At 36.8% G+C, this 24,779-nt stretch overlaps 2 protein-coding genes and 1 long non-coding RNA gene across 3 annotated transcripts; 2 read left to right on the forward strand and 1 right to left on the reverse strand.

Annotated features, from left to right (window-relative positions):
* Positions 1 to 4,519: 4,519 nt before the first annotated feature.
* On the forward strand, positions 4,520 to 5,943 carry LOC117628754 (anthranilate N-benzoyltransferase protein 1). Its single transcript, XM_034361269.1, has one exon. The coding sequence runs from the start codon at positions 4,567 to 4,569 to the stop codon at positions 5,941 to 5,943; it is 1,377 nt and encodes a 458-aa protein (XP_034217160.1). The 5' UTR covers positions 4,520 to 4,566.
* Positions 5,944 to 9,117: 3,174 nt separating this feature from the next.
* On the reverse strand, positions 9,118 to 11,518 carry LOC117628325. Its single transcript, XR_004585941.1, has 3 exons — positions 11,255 to 11,518; positions 10,431 to 10,494; positions 9,118 to 9,347 (listed from the first exon to the last, which is right to left on the reverse strand). It is a non-coding gene; the product is annotated as an uncharacterized LOC117628325 (long non-coding RNA).
* Positions 11,519 to 18,200: 6,682 nt separating this feature from the next.
* Positions 18,201 to 22,642, forward strand: LOC117628572 (protein NUCLEAR FUSION DEFECTIVE 4-like). Its single transcript, XM_034361059.1, has 3 exons — positions 18,201 to 18,634; positions 20,668 to 21,614; positions 21,813 to 22,642. Exons 1-3 carry the CDS (start codon positions 18,323 to 18,325, stop codon positions 22,282 to 22,284), a joined length of 1,731 nt encoding a protein of 576 aa, XP_034216950.1. The 5' UTR covers positions 18,201 to 18,322; the 3' UTR covers positions 22,285 to 22,642.
* Positions 22,643 to 24,779: the final 2,137 nt, after the last annotated feature.

A 24,779-nucleotide genomic window follows, 5' to 3' on the forward strand; every position in this document is an offset into this window, starting at 1 on the left:
GGTAGCTAGGAGCTTGTTAATCTCAGCTTCGATGATTGCAATTCGCTCTGGAGCAAAATTGAGTCTATTTTGGGCTACTGGCTTGATGGCTGGCTTGACATATAACCGGTGGCAGATGATCTGCCAATTGATGCCAAGCATATCAGATGGTGACCATACGAATACATCATTGTTTTTCTGAGGAAGATGGTCAGCTCGACTTTTTCTTCATTGCTAAGGTGCGAGCCAATATGATTTTTTCTTTCTGGCTTGTAAGGATCAAGATCTATATGTTCGACGTCTTCTTCGAGCCTCCGTCCTTGTTCGGGAGAAGTTTCCGAGAGAACTCTTTCCTCTCAATCTTGGTTCTTTAATTGCTATTGAGGAGTGGTTATTTCTTTTCCCTTCTGGTCTGCTAAACTCACAGGAATGAACTCCACAATCTCCTCTGTCGATTTTTCCCCTTCCCGATCTACTCGACTTAAGGAATGAACTGGGCTTGTTTGCTTTCTTTCAGCTCTTAGGCTGAACATCTTTTTGCCATTACCTAATTGATGTTCATTTGCCCGACTTCGCTTCCCGAAATTAGCTAGCGTACCTTCTCATGTGTAGCAGATGTGATTGCATTGATCTTGCAAATCTATTATCTGCCCAAAATGCCATTGTAGAAGGACATTGCGAAGATGATCATAAAGGTTTTCAAGTTGATCAGCGGAGGAGAATAGACATCTAGATCTATTGTCCTCACGGTAATTGAAGTTGCACCATTAAAGTTGGTCAGTGACTTGGTAGACATGCTGATCTTGTTCTCCATGCCCATCTGTTGGACAACCAAAAGTTACAGTATCTTAGCAGCATTACCTTCGATTATGGCTTGTGCAACTTGGATGTTGATGACGAAGGCATCATTATGTGGCAGATCAAGCCTGAACAAGTCTTTTTTCTGGAAGCTGGTCATAAGATAGTCTTCTACCAGTCAAGCGCTGGTTAGTTATTGGGAGATTACAATAGCCTGCTTGATCTTCCTATTTTTCTCCTTACTGGTAATCCTAGACTCCTCGGAGTCAGCTAAGATAGTGTTGATTCTTATGACCTTTTGTGGAGGTTCCTTGGTAGCATTATGATCCTAGATTTGTTGAAAAGCTTTCTTATGAGCCCAAACGAGTGTGAACATTGGTCTGCAAGCGTAATCTCAAACGAACGCTTGTCATGCTCTGGTCACGATCCTTTGCAGATGTCTATGACTCGTCAGCTTGCTGATCTACATGTTACTGCCTTGCGGCTCGCCTATGGTTACTGCACGATCTTTATGGGACCTCTCGAATCGCTTGCATGTACCCTCGCCAGCCTTTCTTCCTCACCGACTGGTCTAAATTCACAGTCGTAGATCAAGTCAATCTTCCTGAGTAGCTGATCGACCTAGTTATTTTTGTCCTCGAACCTCTTAGAGAACTCGTCGACCTTGTTATTGAGATCTGCTTGGCTGCTCGGGTAGGCAAAAGAGAATTGTGTGGAGCCGAGTTGATGATGACCTAGGGTTTCTCCAGTGGCGCGAATAGATTCAACACTTAAAGGTTATGGCAGCAAAGGTGGATGTGGCGACACTTGCTCCAAAACTAGTCCAAGCAGGGCAGCGGTGGTGGCGATACCATGGGGACTTGGTGCCGCGAGAGAGTTCGTGGCCACCATCTTGCTCCTCGTAGTGACACTTTTCACCATGGTTGTTCGAATGCTTAAAATAGATTTGATAAATGGAAGGAAACAGATTTCCTTATTGAAATTTGTGAGCGCTTCACTTTGAGTATATTTCGAGGCTCTCAATGCAAATAATACTAAAAGAATAGAGATATTTCTGTACCAGTGAATATGTGGCTTGGGAACCAAGTAGGTAAGAGAGGTAGCGACAGCCTGAGCCGGTCAGCCGCTAGTATGAGAGCAGGGGAGGATTTTAGCTAGAGAGAGAGAGAGAGAGAGTAATTTTAGGGATTTTATCCTTCCATCTTTGTAACCTCTTCTTTTTCCATTTTTTTTTTAAGTACAAGCAATAGTCTAAATTACAGCGAAGGAGGATTTCTCATGCGCACACACACACAACTATGATGTCATGGGGGTTCGAACCTGAGACCTCTAGTCTGCAAGTCAAGGCCCTTTTCCACTAGGCTAGACCCCGTTGGCAAAAAAAAAAAAAATAAATAAAAATTGATTGAGGGAGCTCACTAGCAACTTCCCAGTGCTCTCAAAAGGCCTCGTGCTAGATGGATGCGGGTGTGCACAAATAACGCACATCACCCCCTCTCCGTTAGTTGATGTGGGATCTTATAATCCACCCCCTTAAGGGCCCGACGTCCTCGTCGGCACATTCGCACCACACGGCATAGTGGCTCTGATACCAAATTGTCACATCCCGGGATCGGCTCCGCCGTAGCACGATATTGTCCGCTTTGGGCCCCCTCTCTGCCCTCACAGTTTTGTTTCTAGGAGCTCACGAGCAACTTTCCAGTTGGTCACCCATCCTGAGATTGCTCTGGCTCCCAACTCGCCTAACTTCGGAGTTCCTACAACTCCGAAGCCAGTGAGCTCCCAAAAGGCCTCGTGCTAGATGGATGCGAGTGTGCACATATAAGGCACATCACCCCCTCTTCGTTGGTTGATGTGGGATCTTACAATCCACCCCCCCTTAAGTGCCCGACGTCCTCGTCGGTACACTCGCATCACACGGCAGAGTGGCTCTGATACCAAATTGTCACATCCCGGGATTGGATCCGCCGTAGCACGATATTGTCCGCTTTGGGCCCCCCTCTCTGCTCTCACGGTTTTGTTTCTGGAAGCTCACGAGCAACTTCCCAGTGGGTCACCCATCTTGGGATTGCTCTGGCCCCCAACTCGCTTAACTTCGGAGTTCCTACGACTCCGAAGCCAGTGAGCTTCCAAAAGGCCTCGTGCTAGATGGATGCGGGTGTGCACATATAATTCACATCACCCCCTCTCCGTTGGTTGATGTGGGATCTTACACTGCATCATTGTCCCAGTCTTCCCCGACCCTAGTAACATCGATGTGCCCCTCTCCCTCAACTTCTTTTCTATGCCCCTCTTTGGAAATCCAAAAAAAAAAAAAAAAAAAACATTTGTATAACAAAAAAGATCATAAATGATTTCAATTTTGGCTAAGAAAAGAACGAAACATGACTTTTTTGGGGTTTGGGGAAGGGATTTTTGAGATGATGATGTCGAATTTGAGGGTAGGAAAGGGTGGTGCCGACTTGGGTTCTTTGTTGGGCAGAGGAGGAGATGAATTTTATTTATTTTATAATCTTTTTGTTATTTTATAATTAATTTTTAATGTTATATATATATATATATATTAAAAAGTGTTTATTAATATTTTAATATATTTAAATTTAGTCCAAACCAATCATATACCAAACGCAAGATAATTGTTATCCAACTTAAGCCAAGCCAAGCCAATCCAAGACAATCCAAGACAATCTCTAAGTATAGTCCAGGCCAAGACAGTCTAGCGTAAAAAACGACCCCTAAGATTACTTGAAATACTCTTTTTTTATTTATTTATAATAAATAACACGAGGTGTCCTCACACCCAAAAGGTGGGATTAATCCTAACTCGGGATTCGACTTATTCCTAGCCACAAAGTGCTTCTAACGTAACAAAGTACTTTTTTTTTTTTTGGTTACATTGAGAGGAAAGAAATCCATTGAGTTTCGAACCTAAGTGTCAAGCAGGGGGGAAGAAAGAGGCCATCACTGTGGTACCTGCTCTCGACATAACAAAGTACTTTAAATACTTCAAAACGTAACATTATGAGCTCAAAACGAACGCTAAAACTCAAATTTTCAAAAACTCGATTTTGCCTCTTTTAAGCTTGTGCATGTCAGCTGCTTCATAAACTTAACCACAATCTATAATACATCATACGTACATTAACACCAACTCCAATAAATATATATATATATTTTCATTCTATTTCATATAAGTGATATTGAAATAAGGGGAAAATTGTTCCATGGAAATTCATTCAAGTGCGCGGAAGAAAGTTAATGAAAACAAAACAAGTCATATAATAATATACAATCCTGATCTCTTGGACCACAGGAATCCAAAAGATTGTGGTCACTCACTGTTGGATATTAATCCGATGGTTAAAAAAAGTTTCTTAAAAAGAATGCAAGAGTGAGTGAACCGTTGAATTTACATCCAACGGTGAGTGATCACAAATCTCTTGAACTCATGTAGTCCAAAAGATCAGGACTGTAATAATATATAGGGTGGGAAAATGGTAGATCTTTAGTTCAAATCTTTATCGTATGTAAAAAAGAAAAAGAAAACAGTAAACCTGTGTCAACTTCGGTTATTTTGTTATTTCTAAAATAATTATAGCCCGTGACGTATTATAGGTTATGTTGATGGATCTTTTGGTAGTATCCTAGCAACTTTGAGTCATGCTTGTCTCCATTACAAGCTATAAATATGCTGATGAGGAGGGATTTATTCATTGAAACATAGAGAGAGAGAGAGAGAGAGAGAGAGAGAGAGTTGTTTCAAAAGCAACCCAGCTAAAATATTTTGTAATGGGAGCAGAAGCTGATTTTGAGGTGAATTTCACCACAAAATTTATTGTCAAACCTACAAATCCAATGGTGGATCACCCTCATATACTGAGTCTCTCAAACCTTGACTTGCTCTCTGGCCGGTTTCCAGTCTCATACTTCTATTTCTATCCCAACAAACCACATGATCTTCATGCTGCCACCGACTTCTCCTCCATCATTGAGTCCCTCAATACCTCCCTTGCCAGTACTCTCAACTCTTACTACCCATTCGCTGGTCGAATCGTTCCAAACCAGCATACGAACGAGCCCGAAATCATGTGTGACAACTCCGGTGTCCTAGTTGTGGAAGCTCATGCCAACATTCCTTTGAAAAAACTAAATTTCTACGATCTTGATCAATCTCTTCAAAGCAATAAGCTGGCCTCCATCAGCCCCGACTTCCCTTTTCAAATTCAAGTCACGTTATATACATGTGGAGGCGTTTCAATTACGTTCACTTTTGACCATGCACTTGGGGATGCCACTAGCTTTGGTAACTTTCTTCTCTCATGGTCCGAAATAGCGCGAAAGAAGCCCGTTTCATGTGTGCCAGATCACCGGAGAAATCTGCACCTTCGTGCACGCTGCCCTCCTAGCTATCACTCTTCCTTGGACCAAAGTTTTGTCAAGTGCACCATGGAAGAGATCATGAATATCCCAACAGCCAAAACCTTGATTAAGCGCCTTTATTACATCGAAGATTCGAGCATTAAACATCTGCAGAGTCTTGCATCAAGAAATGGTAAGAAGAGAACAAAAATTGAGGCAGTCTCAGCTTATATATGGAAAACTATGGTCACGGCCATTGATACAAAATCCCATGGAATGTGCAAGATGGGTTGGTTAGTAGATGGACGGTCTAGGATGCATAAGAAAGAAAACCAGATAAATCCCATGTCAAATTACATTGGGAATGTTTTGTCTTTGGCTTTTGGAGAGGCAAGTGTGGGGGATTTGAAGCAAGGTTCAATATCAGATGTGGCTAGTATTGTTGGTGAGGCAATTTCGAAGGTAACAAATGAGGAACATTTTCTGGACTTGATTGACTGGATTGAGTGCCATAGGCCTGGGCTTATGCTGTCCAAAGTTGTGTTGGGACAAGGAGGACCGGCACTTGTTTTGTCATCGGGAAGAAAGTTTCCAGTTGCTGAGCTGGACTTTGGGTTTGGGAGCCCAGTGCTTGGGACTGTTTGTTCCACAATAGAAAGGATTGGAGTGGCTTACATGAACCAAAGGTCAAGTGCAAAGGGGGATGGCTCATGGACTGTATCTTCTATCTTATGGCCTGAATTAGCAGCTGCTTTGGAATCTGACTCCATTTTTCAGCCCATCACCACCACCCATCTTCAACTTTAGACTTTAGTTGTCAATTAATCCATATTTTGCTATGTGATTTTCTTACTATCTCATGAATATGTATGTAGGCGATTACATAAAACAAAATATAAAAGAGTATTGGTTGGCCTAATTATGCTACATGAGGTCTCAAATTTGGAATTTCTCTAAGATTTGATTTTCCTATTAATAACTTCATGATTTTTCTTCAGATTAAATCACTTTCTTTTCTTTTTCATGGTTTTCTAAAATTTTAGGACCTATTTTTCCATATGAAAAAGGGAGTTGATTTTCTCATTCCCCTTTTGTTCACTTACACGCCCTTTTATTTATTTATTTATTTATTCTTTCTCTTTCCTAATCTATTCTTACCCATCATTAATTTCTTTTTACTGTACTTTTATATTATTTCTTTTTCTTTATACCTAATTTTCCCACTTGCACTCCATTTTCAACAATGTTAATTATTTCTTAATCGATAAAAAAAATATATTGAAAATGGAGTGCAAGTAGGAAAATTAAATATTAAAAAAAATGTAAAAGTGAAGTAAAAAGAAATTAATGTAAGGTAAGGGTATAATGGAAAAGAGGAAGAATAAAATTGATTAAAAAATAAAAGGGAATGTGAGTGGACAAAAGGAGAGTGGGAAATCAGCACCCATAAGAAAAAGTATTAAATACATTTTTGGTCACTGGGTTTGACACAAAATTCAATTTAGTCATTGAGAAAAAAATTGAGAAATAGGCGGCTTTATCCCCATTTTTAATGTTTTATTCAACAATGCCCTCTTTTTGAAACTCATTCAAAAACACCCTCTATAAAAGCTCCTTATTGGTTCCGCATCACCTTTTTTTTTTTTTTTTTTTCACTTTTTTGTTGTGTGAAATTGGTCTATGCTCTCTCTGTCTCTCTAAATTTTGCTTTCTTCTTCTTCTTCTTCTCTGCTCTCTCTGAGATAAGACCCCAAATTGCTTTCTTCTTCACTTTTTCTTCTTTTCTCTGTTATGCTCTATCTGAGATGAAACCCCAGTTCTGCATCTCTTCTCTCCCACTAATTCCCAGCCCTAATTCCCAATTCTCCATGTTCTTCTTTACATGGGTCCAAAGACCCATTTTCCTCATCCACACCATTAGCCACCACAAGCACCAAACCCAATTTGTGATATTTGTTCTTGAAATGGTTGACATTGATCAACTTTAAGTTTTTGTTGGAAACCAGCAAAAAAATTCCAAGAAAGACATGGAAAAAAAAAAAAAAAAAAAAGATGATATGATGACCATAGAATAGCAATCCGGAGGCAATACAAGGACAATAAGAAGGCAATACAAAAACTCTATACTCCCAACTATATAATTTTATTTCCAAGACAAACTTAAGAAAAAAGGTGATACGACAGCAATATCATTGCAATAGGGATGCAATACGACAACAATACGAAAGCAATGCAAAAACTCCATACTCCCAACTATATAATAGATAGGCAATACAAAAGAAATACACCATCAATAAACAGGTAATAGACAATCAATAAAATCACAATAATCATGAAATAGACAAACCAAAAACATGCATCATGAAATCCTAACTCATCATGATCATATACTTATACAAGACAAGGTACACTCCCTTATATATATATATATATATATATATAATCAATTTTGTTATTTTTTGTTCTTTCTCTTTCCTAATCTATCCTTACCCTACATTAATTTTTTTTTCCTTTACTTTTATATTATTTCTTTTTCTTTATACTTAATTTTCCCACTTGCACTCCATTTTCAACAATGTTAATTATTTCTTAACCAATAAAAAAAAATTATTTAAAATGGATTGCACGAGTAGGAAAATCAAGTATAAAGAAAACGAAATAATATAAAATTGAAGTAAAAAGAAATTAATGCAAGATAAGGGTATAATAGAAAAGAGAAAGAACAAAATTGATTAAAAAAACAAAAGGGAATGTAAGTGGACAAAAAAGAAGTGGGAAAATCAGTACCCATAAAAAAATATCCAATTATGTACACCAAAACATCTTCCAATTTAATCATCACAACACCTCAATGTAGTGTACCAAAATAAGGGCAGACAACTAAAAAACTATAATGGATGATAAAAGTTCTATAAAACTTATGCATAACTAACTGAAATTGACTACACGATCTAACTTGTTAAAAGACCTAATTACAATGAATACAATGGAAAATGGGAAAATTGGAATCACGGTGACTAAAAATATTTTCGACCGTAACTATAGTGACCAAAATTTTTTTTAACCATACTTACACAACACTAAACAAAACTCCAAACCCGTAAGTTCATTGTGCAATGTACCAAGATAGGGTAGTCAACTATAAAGGACAACGAAAGTTCTATAAAGCTTATGCATAACTGACTGAATATTCTCCACCACGATCTGACCCTTTTGTTGTCCAGCCTCTGTATGCCTGCTAAAATATTCTCCACCACTATCTGATCTTACAACTTTAATGGTTTGGTCCAACTGATTTTTAACTTCTAATTTTCAACTTTGAAACAGTTTAAAACTTGTGATTTTTTAGAAATAAAGTACAAATATGAATATCTAGAAAAATCATCTATAAAGAGAATAAAATGGAAATTCCCACATATTGTCCTTGTTGGAAATGGACCACAAACATCTGTATGTGTTATCTCTAACAAGTTACTACTTCTAGTTGAGTTTATTTTCCTTGTGCTTGTGGTTTTGCCTTTAAAACAATCAATATAAGTTTCAAAATCACTGAAATCCAAATTTAGCAGATAGTCTAGAAGCTAAGCTTATAGATAGATATTATCCTTATGTTATTGGATTGTGTTTGTAAGTACTTTGGGCTCTTTGTGATCCATAAGCTATGTGTAAAAATAAGACTGCTCTAGCAGATAGTCTAGAAGCTAAGCTTTATAGATGTTATCCTTATGTTATTGGATTGTGTTTGTAAGTACTTTGGGCTCTTTACGATCCATAAGCTATGTGTAAAAATAAGACGGCTCTAGCAGATAGTGACAGGACCCGCCCCGGAATTCTCGAAAATCGGAGCGAATCCCGTCTAGTTACCGACATCTCCCCGATGCCGGGCCCACTTACTAAGAATCGAGACTTTCTACCAAAAATTTTGGCAGAGTCTCCCCTGTAAATTGAGCATTTCCCCAAAAATTCAACCTGCTCAAAAACACAGTTTAAAGTACTCAACCAGCAGCATGCTTTAAAGCAATTAAACAGTTTACAACAAAGGCCTCCGGCCTCAAAGATCAACCCTAGCAAGGGCGATAACAGAGCATATCTAAGGAGTTTAAATACAACAGAAACAAAGTTCAAGGAAAACAGGATGAAGAAATCCTACGATGGCTCAAGGCTCGTGAGCACACGATCCGGCCTAGCTGCGAAGCTCAGTCGACTACTGGCTGGGGGCGCAAAACAGAAAAATGTGAGTGGACAAAAATAAAGTTCAGTTCAGTGCAAACCAACATAATATAACCCCACTGTTTAATAAACCAAGCAAGAAAATCCGAATGCATCTCAAATCATCAAAATCAAATAAATATTTATATAGGTCAAAACCAAACCAAAGCCGGATGCCAAGTCCGAAATCCAAACAGAACACTAAACAAACCCACCAATTAAATATTATAAGTCCCAAACCAAACTCTCGAAAGCGTACCCATTGGCACGACCGGCAAGGAAGTATCCTTACCGAAAAAAATAAGAATAAATGAATAGTTATATACATATGTAAATTTATACATAATAAGAGATATATATACATATATAATAATAATATAAATATGACCAACACCTAGTTGTACCGGGGAAACAATCCAACCGGGGGATTGTTTGACTAGTCACCATGGCAGAGTCCCCATGAAGAGTCCTCAATTCACCATGTAACTAGGGAACGAGCCGTCCAACCGGGGGACTAACTCTCAGCCAGCACGTACAGTCGATACCCTCAAAACTTGTACGTCTGTGACCAGTCCTACACGCGCAGACTACCCAATCAAGGGTCTACAGCAACATCCCGTCAAGGATGCCCCGAGTATCTCAAGTATCCGTATCCAAGTTCCAAATCAGGGGAGGTACATAGGGTAGTGCTTATAGCACTCCAAACTGACATTCTATACTCAACACTTTCCAAAATCTCATCTCAACAACCCAAGTACCCCACACATAGCCAAACATATATATAAATTCTCAAAATCCATATACATACTCAAGATACTCAAATATGTCAAAACCCAAAATATATTTCTAAAGCCTCATAAAAATATCACTTTCAACAATTGAATAAATAATATATCCAAAATACCATTTAAAACATCATGCATAAAATTTCCCAAAATCCTTATAAAATATACTTTCAAAATCCAACTATGCTATATCAAATTCAATCCACGAATATAATATATTCAATAAATCATTAAAAACGTTAAGCATAAATCTTTCATCCATAAAACCATGCATAAGATTTGAAAACAAAGTCCACTCACAAGTAGTCCCACACTGCCTGACCCTGAGAGGGTCCCGCCTGCTGCGAATGCGTGGTCGGAGTACCTATTTCAGAATACAAATACGGGATTAATATAAAGGGTTTCGAACGAGAACTTGAATTAAAATCCTAATTTCCCGGGTTTCTAGAGAGTGCACGAGGAACGGAACAAACTGGAAGTTCCTAAGAGTTCCACAAGGTTTAAGACACAAGTCCCGTAAGTTTGGTCCAAAAAGGACGGTTAGATCGCTCACGATCGAACGGTTATCGAAAAATCTTCAAACTTTAAATTATTGAATCGGAACATCCGGGGCTCCGATTCATGATCCGTGAAATCCTACTCGTTCCTAGGAAAGTCTAGAGTAACATAAATTGGAATGGAGTCGATCCAACGGTCGGAACCTATCGAACCCGGATAACGCATACTATGCGAAAATCCGTTCGATAGTCAAACGATGTCCGAATTGAGATCCGTAAAATCCTACGCACTCGTGACAACCAGGAGATCGCATTGGGACAAAAATTCACGTTTGCTACAGTGCCCACGCGCCGCCACACGCGCTGGCAGCGCGTGGGTGTCCAAAGCGATAACCCTTCGCCGGAAAAACTCAACACCTCGGCTCAAGACTCCTACCCTAGGTACAACACCCTATTTGGAGTCACTTTTGTTCTTGGGCTTACCCCAAAAACTGACCGGAAGTGGCCGGAATCGGAGACCCAAAACCGGCCAAAACCTAAGTCGAAATTCAGTTAATCTACGCTCAAAATTAACGAAATCCTACCCAACCATCAGCTAGAGCATGGGAAATAGGTAGAAAACCATACCTTACTCGTCCAATTTGGTGGAGAAATGAGAGAGAACGAAGGGCCGAAAGTTTGACAAAAATCTGTCCAAACCGCTACCTTTCGTGGCTGATTCCGGCGTGCACGGCGGCGGATCGAGGCGGTGGTTGGGTGGAATGGAAAGTAGGGAGTGTGGTGGTTCCAACGGAACCGGTGCCGCCCCAAGTGGCGGCGTGTGGTGGCGGTGGTGGAGGCGTGAAGGTGGGGTCGTAGCAAGTCGAAACTGAAAAAAAAATGGGTCTGGTTTCGCAGGAGAGAGAGGGAGAGAGAGAAAAAGAGAAATCTGGTTTTTAAAAACAACTACTTCGAAATATTTACGGTTTTGCCATTGTCGATGTTTTGATCGTAACTTCTTCGTTACAACTCCGAATCGAGCCCACTACGTGTCTACGGACTCAACTCGATACGATCTACCCAAAAATACCAGCCACTGCCCCAGAATCTATCCGGGTAATAAAATGACCAAAATACCCCTACCCCAAGGGTAAATTCGAAAATTAACTTGAGAAATTTAATTTAGGAATTTAGTTTAGAGTCGGGGTGTTACAGATAGTCTAGAAGCTAAGCTTGTAGATATTATCCTTTTGTTATTGGATTGTGTTTGTAAGTACTTTGGGCTCAACGTGATCCATAAGCTATGTGTAAAAATAAGATGGCTCTAGCAGAGATAGTCTAGAAGCTCAGCTTATAGATCTTATCCTTTTATTATTGGATTGTGTTTGTAAGTACTTTGGGCTCTTTGTGATCCATAAGCTATGTGTAAAAATAAGACGGCTCTAGCAGATAGTCTAGAAGCTAAGCTTATAGATATTATCCTTTTGTTATTGGATTGTGTTTGTAAGTACTTTGGGGCTCTTCGTGATCCATAAGCTATGTGTAAAAATAAGATGGCTCTAGCAGAGATAGTCTAGAAGCTAAGCTTATAGATTTTATCCTTTTGTTATTGGATTGTGTTTGTAAGTACTTTGGGCTCTTTGTGATCCATAAGCTATGTGTAAAATAAGACGGTTCTAGCAGATAGTCTCGAAGCTAAGCTTATAGATGTTATCCTTATGTTATTGGATTGTATTTGTAAGTACTATGGGCTCTTTGTGATCCATAAGCTATGTGTAAAAATAAGACGGCTCTAGCAGATAGTCTAGAAGCTAAGCTTATAGATAGTATCCTTATATTATTGGATTGTGTTTGTAAGTACTTTGGGCTCTTTGTGATCCATAAGCTATGTTGAAAAATAAAACGGCTTTAGCAGATATTCTAGATGCTAAGCTTATAGGATAATATCCGTTTTCTCTTATTGAGTTATTTGTGTATGTTGGTCTATATGTATGATTAGGTGTGCTTTGATGTAATCAGTATGGAATATCAATGAAGCCTTCCTTGAATTGTTTGGCAGTAAATTGAACTTGTCATATATGCCCTCTTAATACGCACTATTTTGTACAAGTGGTACATACCACCGATTGTTATAATCTTAATATTTTATGGCATGTTTATTAATCCGTAATCAAATTCTGATTCCGGACTATTCATGTGTTTACTTCATATAAAGGAATGAAATATGCAAGTGGAGCCCACATAAAACTCTTGATTTTGAAGGAATGGGACTCTTGGGTGTGAGGTGGTATATTCTAATTCTTAGAGAATTAACCCATTAGAAATTCATATTTTTTATCCATTAAATCCTCACACAATTTTTAAATTTTCAAATTTGTCTGTCATTTGAACCCAACAAAAATTTACGTATAAAATAATTTATTGAGAACAAGCGCATTTTAGTAATCAAACCGGTTTCAATTCCGATTAAGGGGAATTTAATAAAAAATTTATACGGAGTCAATACCATTCCTACCTCGATTCTAGATAGTTTAGTAAATAGCTTCATTGGAAATTCAAATTATACTCATTCTCAATCAAACTCCTACTCAATTCAATTCCACCAAACCAATTACTAACTAGTAAAGATTTACACTAACTTTTTTTCCCCAATCATATATTTTGAAGAAGACAAAAATGTTGTGTCATCTTTGCCATTACTGCGTGCGCTGTGGGGCTTTGGCATATATATCATGCGTGGCTGAGCAGCCAGGTTAATTGTATAATTAAGTGACCCATGATCTTTGATGACGTGTCCATGTTTCCAATTTGCCGTGCCAAATTTAAGGTTGAACTCTAATGAAAAGCAATAAAACCAATCCCCCAAATCGAATGCATATTTCTGGGAAACTCCTGGCTAGTTGGTTCTAGCAACTTCCATTAATTATTGCAACATGGTCCAAGAATATATTTATTTTCTCAGCGCCGCCAGAACAATAGCCCATGCATCATCGTGGTCCACGTAATATTGCCTTGTCCGTATATACCCGAAAACATAAGACCTTGAAGAAATTCCAAGAACCATGCAAGAGTGGAAGTACGAATTTTTTAACGACATAATGAAACATTTATAAAAAAAAAACCAAATACATATTAAACACAACATAAAAACACGTCACAAATAAAAATATGTTCAACAACAGAATTTAAATTGTACCTATTGATGTTGTGCTCTACGATCCTTGAGAGAGGTGAAATATTTTGTTATTGCATATGAAAATGTAAAAAGTCAAAGTCGTGAATGTTTACGAAAGGATTATATCTCTAATTGAGCAAACAAATTAATATACGATTATTATAGACTATAAAATTGGGTGGGCAATGAATTACTAAGCCACCAAAATTTTTATGGGGTAAATCACATTAGAATACATATAGTCCATTTTTATTTTTTTTAAGAGATATTTAGTCATATACCCATTCTTAGCACTAAAACTATAAATAAACCATACACCATTTAATTTCTATACACAAATCCAAAAAAAAGCCAAAAAATGATAACTGTCCCTATTGAATTTAATTTTGATTATTGAATTACTTTGATACCCTATTGAGTGTTTTTGGCTTTTTTATGAGGTTTTGGGATTATGTTTGTTTTAAGAAATCAATGACAGTTTTGTAATTTAAAAGAAGTTAAAAGCCTTTTTGTTATGTTGTAAATGAGTTTTATGTGTGTTTCTAAAGTCCATTTCATATAGAATTTTTTTTTTTAAATTTAATAATTTGAACTCCTATATTAAATATAATAATAAATCTTCCTTTTTTTTAAGGCTACGAACTAGTTCCGCCCCTGAAGCAAGGAGAGATGTAACATCCAAATATATTGACAAAACTTGAATGCTTGGACCAATGACATGCATGTGCTTCCGAAGATTTTTATTTTTATTTTTTGTATTATTTATGTTTTGGCAGCTGATTTGGATTGGAGGTAATGAATGAGAACAAGTTTGTGGAATTGATTCTTCAATCTTGCTAATTAAGACAAATAATTCAGTAGCTGCCAACATGTCTCTCTTCGACAAAGCTTGGATTCTAAAGGTCACACATGATTAGGCTTCTTTTTTTTTTTTCTTTTTTTTTTAATCTTTTTTTTCCATCTTGTTTAAAACAAAAAAGGGTTAACATATGTTAATAAAAACTGGCCAGCTAGATTGATTTGTGACCATTCATAGAATTAGAGAGCATTCAATCTAAAATTAACTAGGGCATGAAAAAAGCTATAAGTTTTTTTCACTACTGAGTGTAGAGTCACTCGAGCAAAATAAGTGGATAACATGACTTTGATACGGACCGTTGCATAGCTAGATTTAGAACAATTCAACACAAAATTAGTTGAAAATACGAGACGAGAGACTCAAGTTCCATTTCTTGATGTAGAACAATACTCTCTCAACAGTAATAATATATTATGATTTGATATTATTAATATAAGTTTTGGACACAAGTTATAAATTTATGAAATGGGGAAATCTTCAAATATGATATGAAATTGAAAAGAAAACATTCGAAAGAAAGCATTCAGAAAATCCGAGATGTTGGTCCAAAAAGTCCTTGAACTATTTGGCAAGTGGTGATGAGGGTAGGATTGGTGGATGCTGTGTGAAGCAAATCCCTTTGAGTAGGAGGATAAGAAACCTTTGGTGAGATGTTTATAACCCTGCGTTTCCGACTTGAGTACAACAAGAAAGAAAGATAGATACATCTTATCGACATTCATTAGTACTGCGCCAAAAGAGGTAAAGAATTAAAAATCGATCGGAAATCATTTCTTGTGATTCTTATGGGACTTTGAATTTTTATTCTTATTTTTCTTGAGTTCTTGATAATAAAAGCATCTCTATCTTATATGACAAATGTCTAGAGGAGATGCCAAATTGAGGCCCACAAAACCTCCAAGCAAATGTTACTAATGAAGTGGATTTAACTCCCACCGTTTGAAAGATAGATGAAAAATATAGCCCTAAAAATAGTTTTATTTGGATTTCACGTAGCTATATCACCAAGATCTTTAAAATATCTTGAGCACCACCGTTGTAACCAACCATTTAATCTACCACAATTGTTTGAGATGAGAAGCCCAAGTTCCATTTCTATTGCCTATCTCACCAATTAACTGTTTGGCTTGGGCTAGGGGATCGTTATATCCACCAAAGGCAGTGAGTGTGAAGGATGTCACACGCTTCTAATAAAATAAAAGCGTGTTATTTTTCCACATACAGAGTTAAGAGTAAATCTGCACGTGTACATGCAGCTCTTGTACATATGTAATTATGTAATTATACTTAAATTATGTGTTTTTTCAGATTAATCATGTTCGAGATTGTGAATCCTTGGATTTATTGAAAGGTATTATTAGATCATGTTCCAATATTCCAGAAAGGCACAACCAAATACAACAGTGATGAGGAAATTAATTTGTTTCTTTCCCCTTCAAAAGAAATTTTTAGAAGTGCTCCTCAATGTGTCTTGAGTGTTTGCATGTGCATACGATTAGTTAACCTCGAGGGCAGGCTTAAGGGAGGTAATGACTACCTAAATCTCAATACGAAATTCCTAATGCATGCACATGCATATGGTCTCAAGTCCAATAGATCGTGACCTAATCTTGCTTCTTAGGTTGGAATAGGACCCACAGAATGGCCTCCAACCTTGCATTTGCTGCAGCTGATATAACTCCTTTGACTTTTTTGCCAAATAGAATTACATTCATTTTTTGAATTTTTTAATATAGATCTTTTATAAATAAATATAAAAAAATTTATCTAGTTATTCCTATTATGCCCTCGAAGTATAAATTATGTAGAAATTAATTATAATACAATAGTGATGATATTTTATTATAATATTATTTTAATATAGAGACATACATAGGTTAATAAATCCCATAACCATTGGACGTTTTTCTGTCTTGCTCTGTCTCCATTTTATTCTTTCTTGTTCTTCTTCCTTCTTCTTTGTTCTCCATCTTCATCTTTTCTTCATCTATTTTTTGCTATGTTAATATACATATTCTTCTTCTTCTTCTTTTTGATATATTATTTGCTATATTAATGTATCTATCTTCTTCTTCTAGGTACCTAGGTAGAGAATTGGTGCATTCCATATTGTACCTATTATATGGGTTAATTTAGCTTGTACTAATACTAACAGAACGTCGTCTTTGTTGGTTTTTTTTTTTTTTTTCATAAGAATAGGTATATCATATTTTCTTTTTTAATCAAATTATTTTTTGTATATGCTTATGGCATTTTGTAGGTACCTAAGTTTACCTATGTTTTTCTATTCTCCCGACTTGATGTATAGTAGGTGTTTTAGTTTATGCACATGAGTTTAGGTAACAATTTTATTTATTTTTTTTTTTTTGGTTCATCCTATGGTAGAGGCATATTATATACTCTTGTAGATATATTATTTTATGGTGTAGGTATGTTGTCCTATTGCCCATTGTATAGGTATATATGTGTTTTCCTTATGTACTTTTTTTTATAGGTAACATACAATTTTATTTGTCTATTTTTTGTATATGACTTATAGGTAGTCTCTTAAATTATGTTTCTAACTTAAAGGTAGTCTTCTAATTTATGTTCCTAACTTATAGGTAATACTATTTATCACTAAATTTTTTTCGTTGCTAATAATAACATTATTTACTTGTATGTTGAGGATATAATTTCATGTGGGTGCTTGTTTAATCGATTGGTATGATATGTGGGACTTTACTTTTCACTGATTAAATTGTATTTTATCCATATATTAGGTAAATATTATCAAGGAAAGAATTCAAATTTTAAATTCTGAAATTCAATTACAAGGAAATAATGCATTAAATTTAGATTTTCAATGTGTTTTCCTTAGTTACCCCAAAGGGTAAAATCAACACAACAAAAAAGTAATAAATATCAAAGGACCCTACATCTAAAACTCAAAACGCGTTATACTAAACCCAATGACAGCTAATAGTTTTGGACCCAAATCTAAGAAACCCTATTTAGTAATACTATATTTAAGGTTTATGACATACTAATTATGTTATCTAATCAAATAATAGTTATATGATAGATGAACTTAAAACCTCGAGTGCACAAGTCAATACTCTTAATCACTTCAATTACGTATTCTCATATTATATCTCGTAGTTTTATAAATGCTCGCCAAAAATAAGTCATAGATGAATACTGTTACGTGGCGGTTTCCACCAGACCAACGTAACGAGTCGACTAGCGATCCTCATCGAAGCCAAGTGGTCTCTCGCCCTTGGATGCTATATCACATTATCACGTGCCGCCAAGTTACCAGGAATGACAGCCTCATCGTCGTTAATAGAAAAATCACCCCCAAAAATCAAATATAGTAAAAATTCCCCCCAACAGATATTGAATCTGATCGTAACCAAAAAAAAACACAAAACATAACAAATGAGAGAGGAGCGAACGTCAGCATCATTATTACAAAAGCGACAATATTGCGTGGCCCCCAGCAAAGCGATATGCTGGGATCATCATTGGTTTATAAATGAGGCCACGTAGAGAGACCGAGAGACGCAAACCATTTAACAGCACAAACTGAACCAAGCAGCAGCGACCGTTGTGTTCTTGTTCGCGGCGAAACGTCCCCGTTTCCGCCGCAGCTGATCGTTTTAGGAGGCGGAGCCACCAGATTGTGAGAGCGATAATATTTATGATGGCGGGGCAGTCGAGAAAATGGATGATTTTGGTGGCGACAATTTGGATTCAGGCGTTTACAGGGACGAATTTCGATTTCTCGTCGTATTCTTCGTCGTTGAAATCTGTGCTGGGGATTTCTCAGGTGCAGCTGAATTATTTGGCGACGGCCTCTGATTTGGGGAAGGTGTTGGGATGGTCTTCTGGGCTGGCTTTGATGTATTTTCCTTTGTGGGTTGTGCTTTTCATTGCTGCCTTCATGGGCTTCGTTGGCTATGGCATTCAGTGGCTTGTCATTAGGCAAATCATTTCCTTGCCTTATTTCGTGGTAATTTTATTCATCTTCTCTCTCTCTCTCTCTCTCTCTCTCTCTCTCTCTCTCTCCCTCTAATTTCTACAACATTCTATGCCATTGCCATGCTGTTTATGTTGTTTGGTTAATTGGGATTTCATTACATTGTTTTTCTTCCTTTAATTCTTAATTCTGTTCTGGGTTTTCTGTGTTTGATGCAAATTCATACTATTTTCAATTTTTTTTTTCTAAAAAAATTGTTGCAAGTTTCATGTTGCTCTGTTTGTGGTTAGAGTTCAACGAACCCAAATCCCTGCTCTCCTCCAAAATAGAGATATTCTGTTATTTTTTCCTTAATTTTTTCTTCTTTTCAGAGTTAAAAGGAAAGGAAAAAAAGGGAAAAAAAACCGTGACCAAACCTTTTCTTTCTTTTTCTTTTTGGACAATTTATTTATTTATTCTATAGCTAGATTCTTTCAAATTTATTAATAGGAGAAACTGTTCCAGGAAAAGGCGTAGTCATCGTTGATAGATAGATCTCCATAATTCTGAGGGCGGGGCCCAATAGAGGACCATCTCACTAGTTATCAAGTGACTTTTTGGTAGCTTTCAGTATCAAGTGGACCCCAATTAACTCTTTCCAAAAAGGGCCTAATATTATGTGTTTTTGTACTTTTGGTTTGGAGGAACATTATTTTATATTAAAAATTATTTGGTGGCTTTTACATGATGAACAAAATTGGTTTTGTTTTATCTTTCCCCAAAATTTCAAATTGCGAATTTACCATGAAATTTTTTCCATGTGAAACCAAAAAAGAGTAGGTCGGAACTTGGAAGAAGCTTCCTTTAAAATATTTGTACAATAACACATTGAATCTGATGACCAGACTTGTTGGAACGGGCTTACCTGGTAACTTCTTAGACTTGTCAATATTTGCTTTTGTTTTCACTTTTCCTTACCTTTCTTTGCCTTATCTTTGCATTTGTCTTTCACTATTTTTGTTTTGTTTTTATATTTCAGTTGGAGTTAAGTTTACAAGCAGAAATTACGGGCACGCATGTCCAAATAGATCAAAATAAAATGGAATATAACAGTTTAAAGGCACTTCTAACTAGTTGGTTATTTCGTACCTAAGTTCAATTTCCCCTTGTTGATGAAAAAAAATTACACAATATACTTTACCTTTGTCATTTTTCATTCTCTTGAAGGAAAATAATATGTTGGACAACAAAATTTGAATTCAGTTGATTATATTAGAATTTCAACATCCATCCAAAAATGCCGTGACAATATATAGGTGAAGACGCCCAACATCTTTTAAGCTCTTAAACTAAACTTTTGTCGTTCGATGTGGATACTTTCAACAATCATTCAACTTGTGACTATGAATCATGGATATTTCCAAATATCTATTGGTTAGTATTAGTCGATCGTGTCGATCATATGTCTCCAGACACAGTGCGAATTATTTTTTGCTTAAGAAATTATTGATAAGACAATTCCAGCGTAAATTGTGTTTTTCTCCTATTTAGAGCAATTGATTGAGAGTTAGGATTCAAGGTCAAGAGCTGTTGAGCATGTAAACGTTTTTATCTTGGAATTTTTGGTTACAGACAAAAACAATAAGTAATTATTAAGTCCTAAAGTTTCCTGCTCCATGTTAAAATTCAGATCTTGGAATTTTTTTCGTTCGCAGTTGATTGATGATTCTTATTCTACTGATGACCTAGAATGTAATTATCTTTCATTGACATTGAATCTGTTTTAATGACATGATCTTGACATCTAAACCACACAATTATAATCAACAAACCTGTTTGGTGCTCCATCTCTATGACAACGAATCCTCATACCAAACTTTGAAACCTTGCATGTGAAAGATCCATAGCTTTACTGTTGATCAGTATCACATACTAATTTTACCTGCACATATCAATTGCATGAGATAGATGACTGGATTTCTTTTTTTGTATTTTCTTATGTTCTTTTCCCTTTTATTATAATTTTCTTTTTCATGGGTGTAGCTAACTTATCTTGTTTTTGTTTTGTATGTTTGAATTTCACGCAGATGTTTCTTCTGTGTTTGTTGGCTGGGTGTAGCATCTGTTGGTTCAACACTGTGTGTTTCGTTCTTTGCATTCGGAACTTCCCAGCCAATCAACCTTTAGCAATATCACTCACAGTAAGCTTCAATGGTGTAAGTGCAGCCTTGTACAACCTTGCTGCTGATGCAATCGATTCATCCTCTACTTCTATATTTCTCATATTGAATGCTGTTATCCCCCTTCTCACTTCTGTAGCCGCCTTCATCCCGATTCTCCGCCAACCCTCCCTGGACCCTCTTCCACCTGATGGAGTTCGCCGTGACTCCCTCATCTTTCTCCTTTTGAATATCTTGGCTGTTCTAACTGGAATTTACCTTCTTCTCTTTGGTTCAACCTCATATGATACAAAAACAGCTCGTCTCTTCTTAGGTGGAGCCATTTTCCTGCTCATTTTTCCTCTATTTATCCCTGGCATTGTCTACGCTCGTGACTGGTTTCATCGTGCTATTCATTCTAGCATCCGCATTGAAGGCTCGGGATTCGTTCTTGTTGATGTCGATGACCTCGAGCTTCATAAAGAGCTTCTTACGCGTGAGAACAGTCTTAATTATGGGAATGGATCGGTTGTTCAACCCGTGAACAATAATGATGGCCCTTCTACAACTTTGTCATTTAGACAGAAGAGTGGATATCAGAGCGCAGGGTGTTGTGGGGCAATTGTGGGTAAGGATCAGTTGGCAATGCTTGGGGAAGACCACACAGCACGAGCGCTTGTGCGAAGGTTGGATTTTTGGCTATACTACGTTGCATATTTTTGTGGGGGCACTATTGGTCTTGTGTACAGTAACAATATGGGGCAGATAGCTCAATCACTAGGACAGAGCTCCAATACTACAACACTTGTCACGCTTTATTCATCCTTCTCCTTCTTTGGCCGGCTGCTCTCAGCTGCACCGGACTACATACGTGCGTAAGTAATCCGAATACATACTTCTTTTACTTCACTTTTATTTAGACAAAATGAATTGATCACATGTGACAGTTGATGTGTAATTAATAGTTTGTTTGAAGAGACAATCCAAAGGGATATGTTCATTTCTACAAGCTTGTGTGATTTTTACATGTTGATCAACTAGGCTAACAAAATATTGTCACCAAAATTTTGCAGGAAGCTTTACTTTGCAAGGACAGGGTGGCTGGCTATTGCACTTTTGCCTACCCCAATTGCTTTCATGTTGCTTGCTTCCTCAGGCGGTAGCCTTGCTTTGCACACTGGCACTGCACTAATCGGATTGAGCTCCGGATTCATTTTCTCTGCCGCTGTTTCCATCACGTCAGAGTTGTTTGGGCCAAACAGCCTAGGCGTCAACCACAACATTGTCATTACAAACATACCAATCGGTTCACTCGTCTACGGGCTTCTTGCCGCAGTAGTTTATGATTCAAACGCGAGCTCTGGCCTAAGCATCTTAACTTTTAGTGATTCAGTAGTGTGCATGGGGAGGGACTGCTATTTCCTAACCTTTGTGTGGTGGGCATGCATTTCGGTTCTGGGGCTGGCTTCAAGTGTGCTTTTATTCTTAAGAACCAGACACGCCTATGACCATTTTGAACATAACCGGTCGACGCAACTCTACTAATAGAATTATTATCGCTTGCTGTTTGGAGGCAAAAGATAAAGCATTAATTAGGTTTTCTTCTCTAAATTTTGGAGGGAGAAAACAAATTGGGTTGTCAACAGAGAATCAATCAATGTGGCAGCTTGTGGTCCAGTTTTTATCCATGAAGGAATACTTTAACGATGTATTTCACATGTATGATTAACTAAGAGATAAATTAAATTAAAAAGTGACATCAATCTCAAACCCGCCATTACTAATCTCATAGTTTGCTTAAATGTACCTCATAGTGTTGCCATGTGGGCTAGTTTTTATCCTTCTCTGTATCTCTAGAAGCCGTTAAGTTTTCTTTTTAATAAAAAATCTTGGTTTTTGTCCATATGATATTCGTTAATTCATACATCATTAAACTGACGTCTGAGTGCTCTGCAACAATACATATAGGTTAACTTGATACATGGGACGAAGGGGCTAGTAGTGTAACAATTTTTAACTTCAAGGTTCTTTATAGAAATTCTAAATTATATGGACTAAACAATTACGTCCCCCAAAATATAGGGGTGGAAAGTCTAATTAACTCTACTAATTATAATGAAGAAGATGAGTTTATGGTAAAATTTAAAACAACCCAAAGTCATCCTCATTTGAGAAAAAAAGAAATTTAAAACACAACTACTTCATTTTAAAAGGACAAATAAAATAAAAATATATAAGAAATTAGCTTGTATATCCAAAAATTTAAAATATATGTAAAATCACAAAACTTAATAAAAATATATATGATATAACAATTATCATTTTTAAAACATATTAAAAATCACAAAACTTACATTTTTGTCCTTCAATCTTTCAAGTTGTTCCATTATATTCTACTAGGCCCTTGGCACATGTTTTTCTTTTTTCTTTTTTATATTATTTTCAGAATTAAGAAAAGACAATATGAGTAGTTATGTTCCATAAAAGTAGGACTTATATTCTATTATTTGAATGTTTCACCATTCTTTACCTTTTGCTATATATATATATATATATATATGATTAAAAAAACACACAAAATTCACTTTCTGGATGTGGTAGTTATCCTACTCTTCCACCCCCCACCACCCCTGTAACAACCCGGTCATAAATAAATTTTTAATTATTAATTTATTCATGTGAAAGACTATTTTGCCCCCGAAATATTTTATTAATATCAAAGTTGACTTTTTTACTGGAAAGGAATTTGGGAATTTCAATTATACCATTGTGTAGATCATGTCGAAATGAGTCCGTAGACATGTAGTGGGCCCGAATCCAAGTTGTATTGAGGGAGATATGATCAAAATACATTGAGGGTAAAATGGTAATTTTTCAGGTCAGATTTTAAAACCTCTCTCTCTCTCTCTTTCTCTCTCTCGGCTCCCTCTCTCTTCGATTCCATTGCCACCGACCACAGTAGCGCCCGGGATAGGTGTCCAACCCAGGCTTCACATCCTAGCCCTTCCCCATCATCAATAGCTGCTCCAGGTGCCGGAAAAACGAAGAAAACAGCCAGAACTTCATGAGTTTTCTCCGGCTCCGATCTCTCTCATCCGATTGCCATTTTTGGTGATCAAGGTATGGATTTTTATTTATTCTTCGTGCTCTAGCTGCCTGTTGGGTAGGATTTGATCAATTCCTAGCTCGATTTGGAACCCAAAGTTTGGCCGGATTTTGGGATTAAATTCCGGCCACTTCCGGCCATTTTTCGAGATATGTCCAAGAACAAAAGTGGCTCCAATTGATGTCCTGAACCTAGGAATCTTGGCCCTTGATTTTGAGATTTTCTGGCGAGTGGTATCGCTTTGGATACCTATGCTTTGGAACCCGAATTCATGTATGTTGACCTAGGTAATTTCAGGATTTTACAGGATTCGACAGATCGTAAAACATTTTGAGATGACGTCCTTCGCCTTCCAAAGTTCAAAAACTTGTCAACAATTTCTGATCTATCTCAATGGATGGTAACAACTTGAAGATCAACAACATATCCACTTGTTTATAGAGTGGTTGTGCTTGTGCTTACTCTTCATGTTTCTACTGCAATTGCAGAGTGATTATTTTCTGCTATGCATATAGTAAAAACTAGGATTCATAACAAGATGGAAAACGAATTTCTCACTGACTCTTTATTTATGTACATCGAAACGGAAATTGTAGAAAAGTTTAGTATTGACTCAATCATAGATGGTTTTCGAGATGTGAAATAACAACAAGTGTTATTTTGATACCTAATTGAATAAACAATTATTTTCTGCCTTTTATTTTTCCAAACATTGTTAAAGTTGAAATTTTGAAATTTTTTAATGTCTTGTTTGGTTTATATGTTGGCCACCCAACACATAAATTTCTGGCTCCGCCATTATATATACAAGTACAAGTTAACTTTCCTACAAGAAAAAATAATTAGCTAATTACAAGGAATTCTAACTAAGTAATTATTCTAATTAAATAACATGAATTACACCAAAACATCAGAGATCACGAAATTCCTGAAT

This window comes from Prunus dulcis, chromosome 5, assembly GCF_902201215.1.
Source record: "Prunus dulcis chromosome 5, ALMONDv2, whole genome shotgun sequence".
Taxonomy (NCBI): domain Eukaryota; kingdom Viridiplantae; phylum Streptophyta; class Magnoliopsida; order Rosales; family Rosaceae; genus Prunus; species Prunus dulcis.

Coding starts and splice junctions, on each gene's coding strand:
- LOC117628754 (XM_034361269.1), top strand. CDS start 4,567: ATGGGAGCAGAAGCTGATTTTGAGGTGAATTTCACCACAAAATTTATT.
- LOC117628572 (XM_034361059.1), top strand. CDS start 18,323: ATGATGGCGGGGCAGTCGAGAAAATGGATGATTTTGGTGGCGACAATT. Junction 18,635..20,667: donor TTTCCTTGCCTTATTTCGTG/GTAATTTTATTC, acceptor AATTTCACGCAG/ATGTTTCTTCTGTGTTTGTT. Junction 21,615..21,812: donor GCACCGGACTACATACGTGC/GTAAGTAATCCG, acceptor AAAATTTTGCAG/GAAGCTTTACTTTGCAAGGA.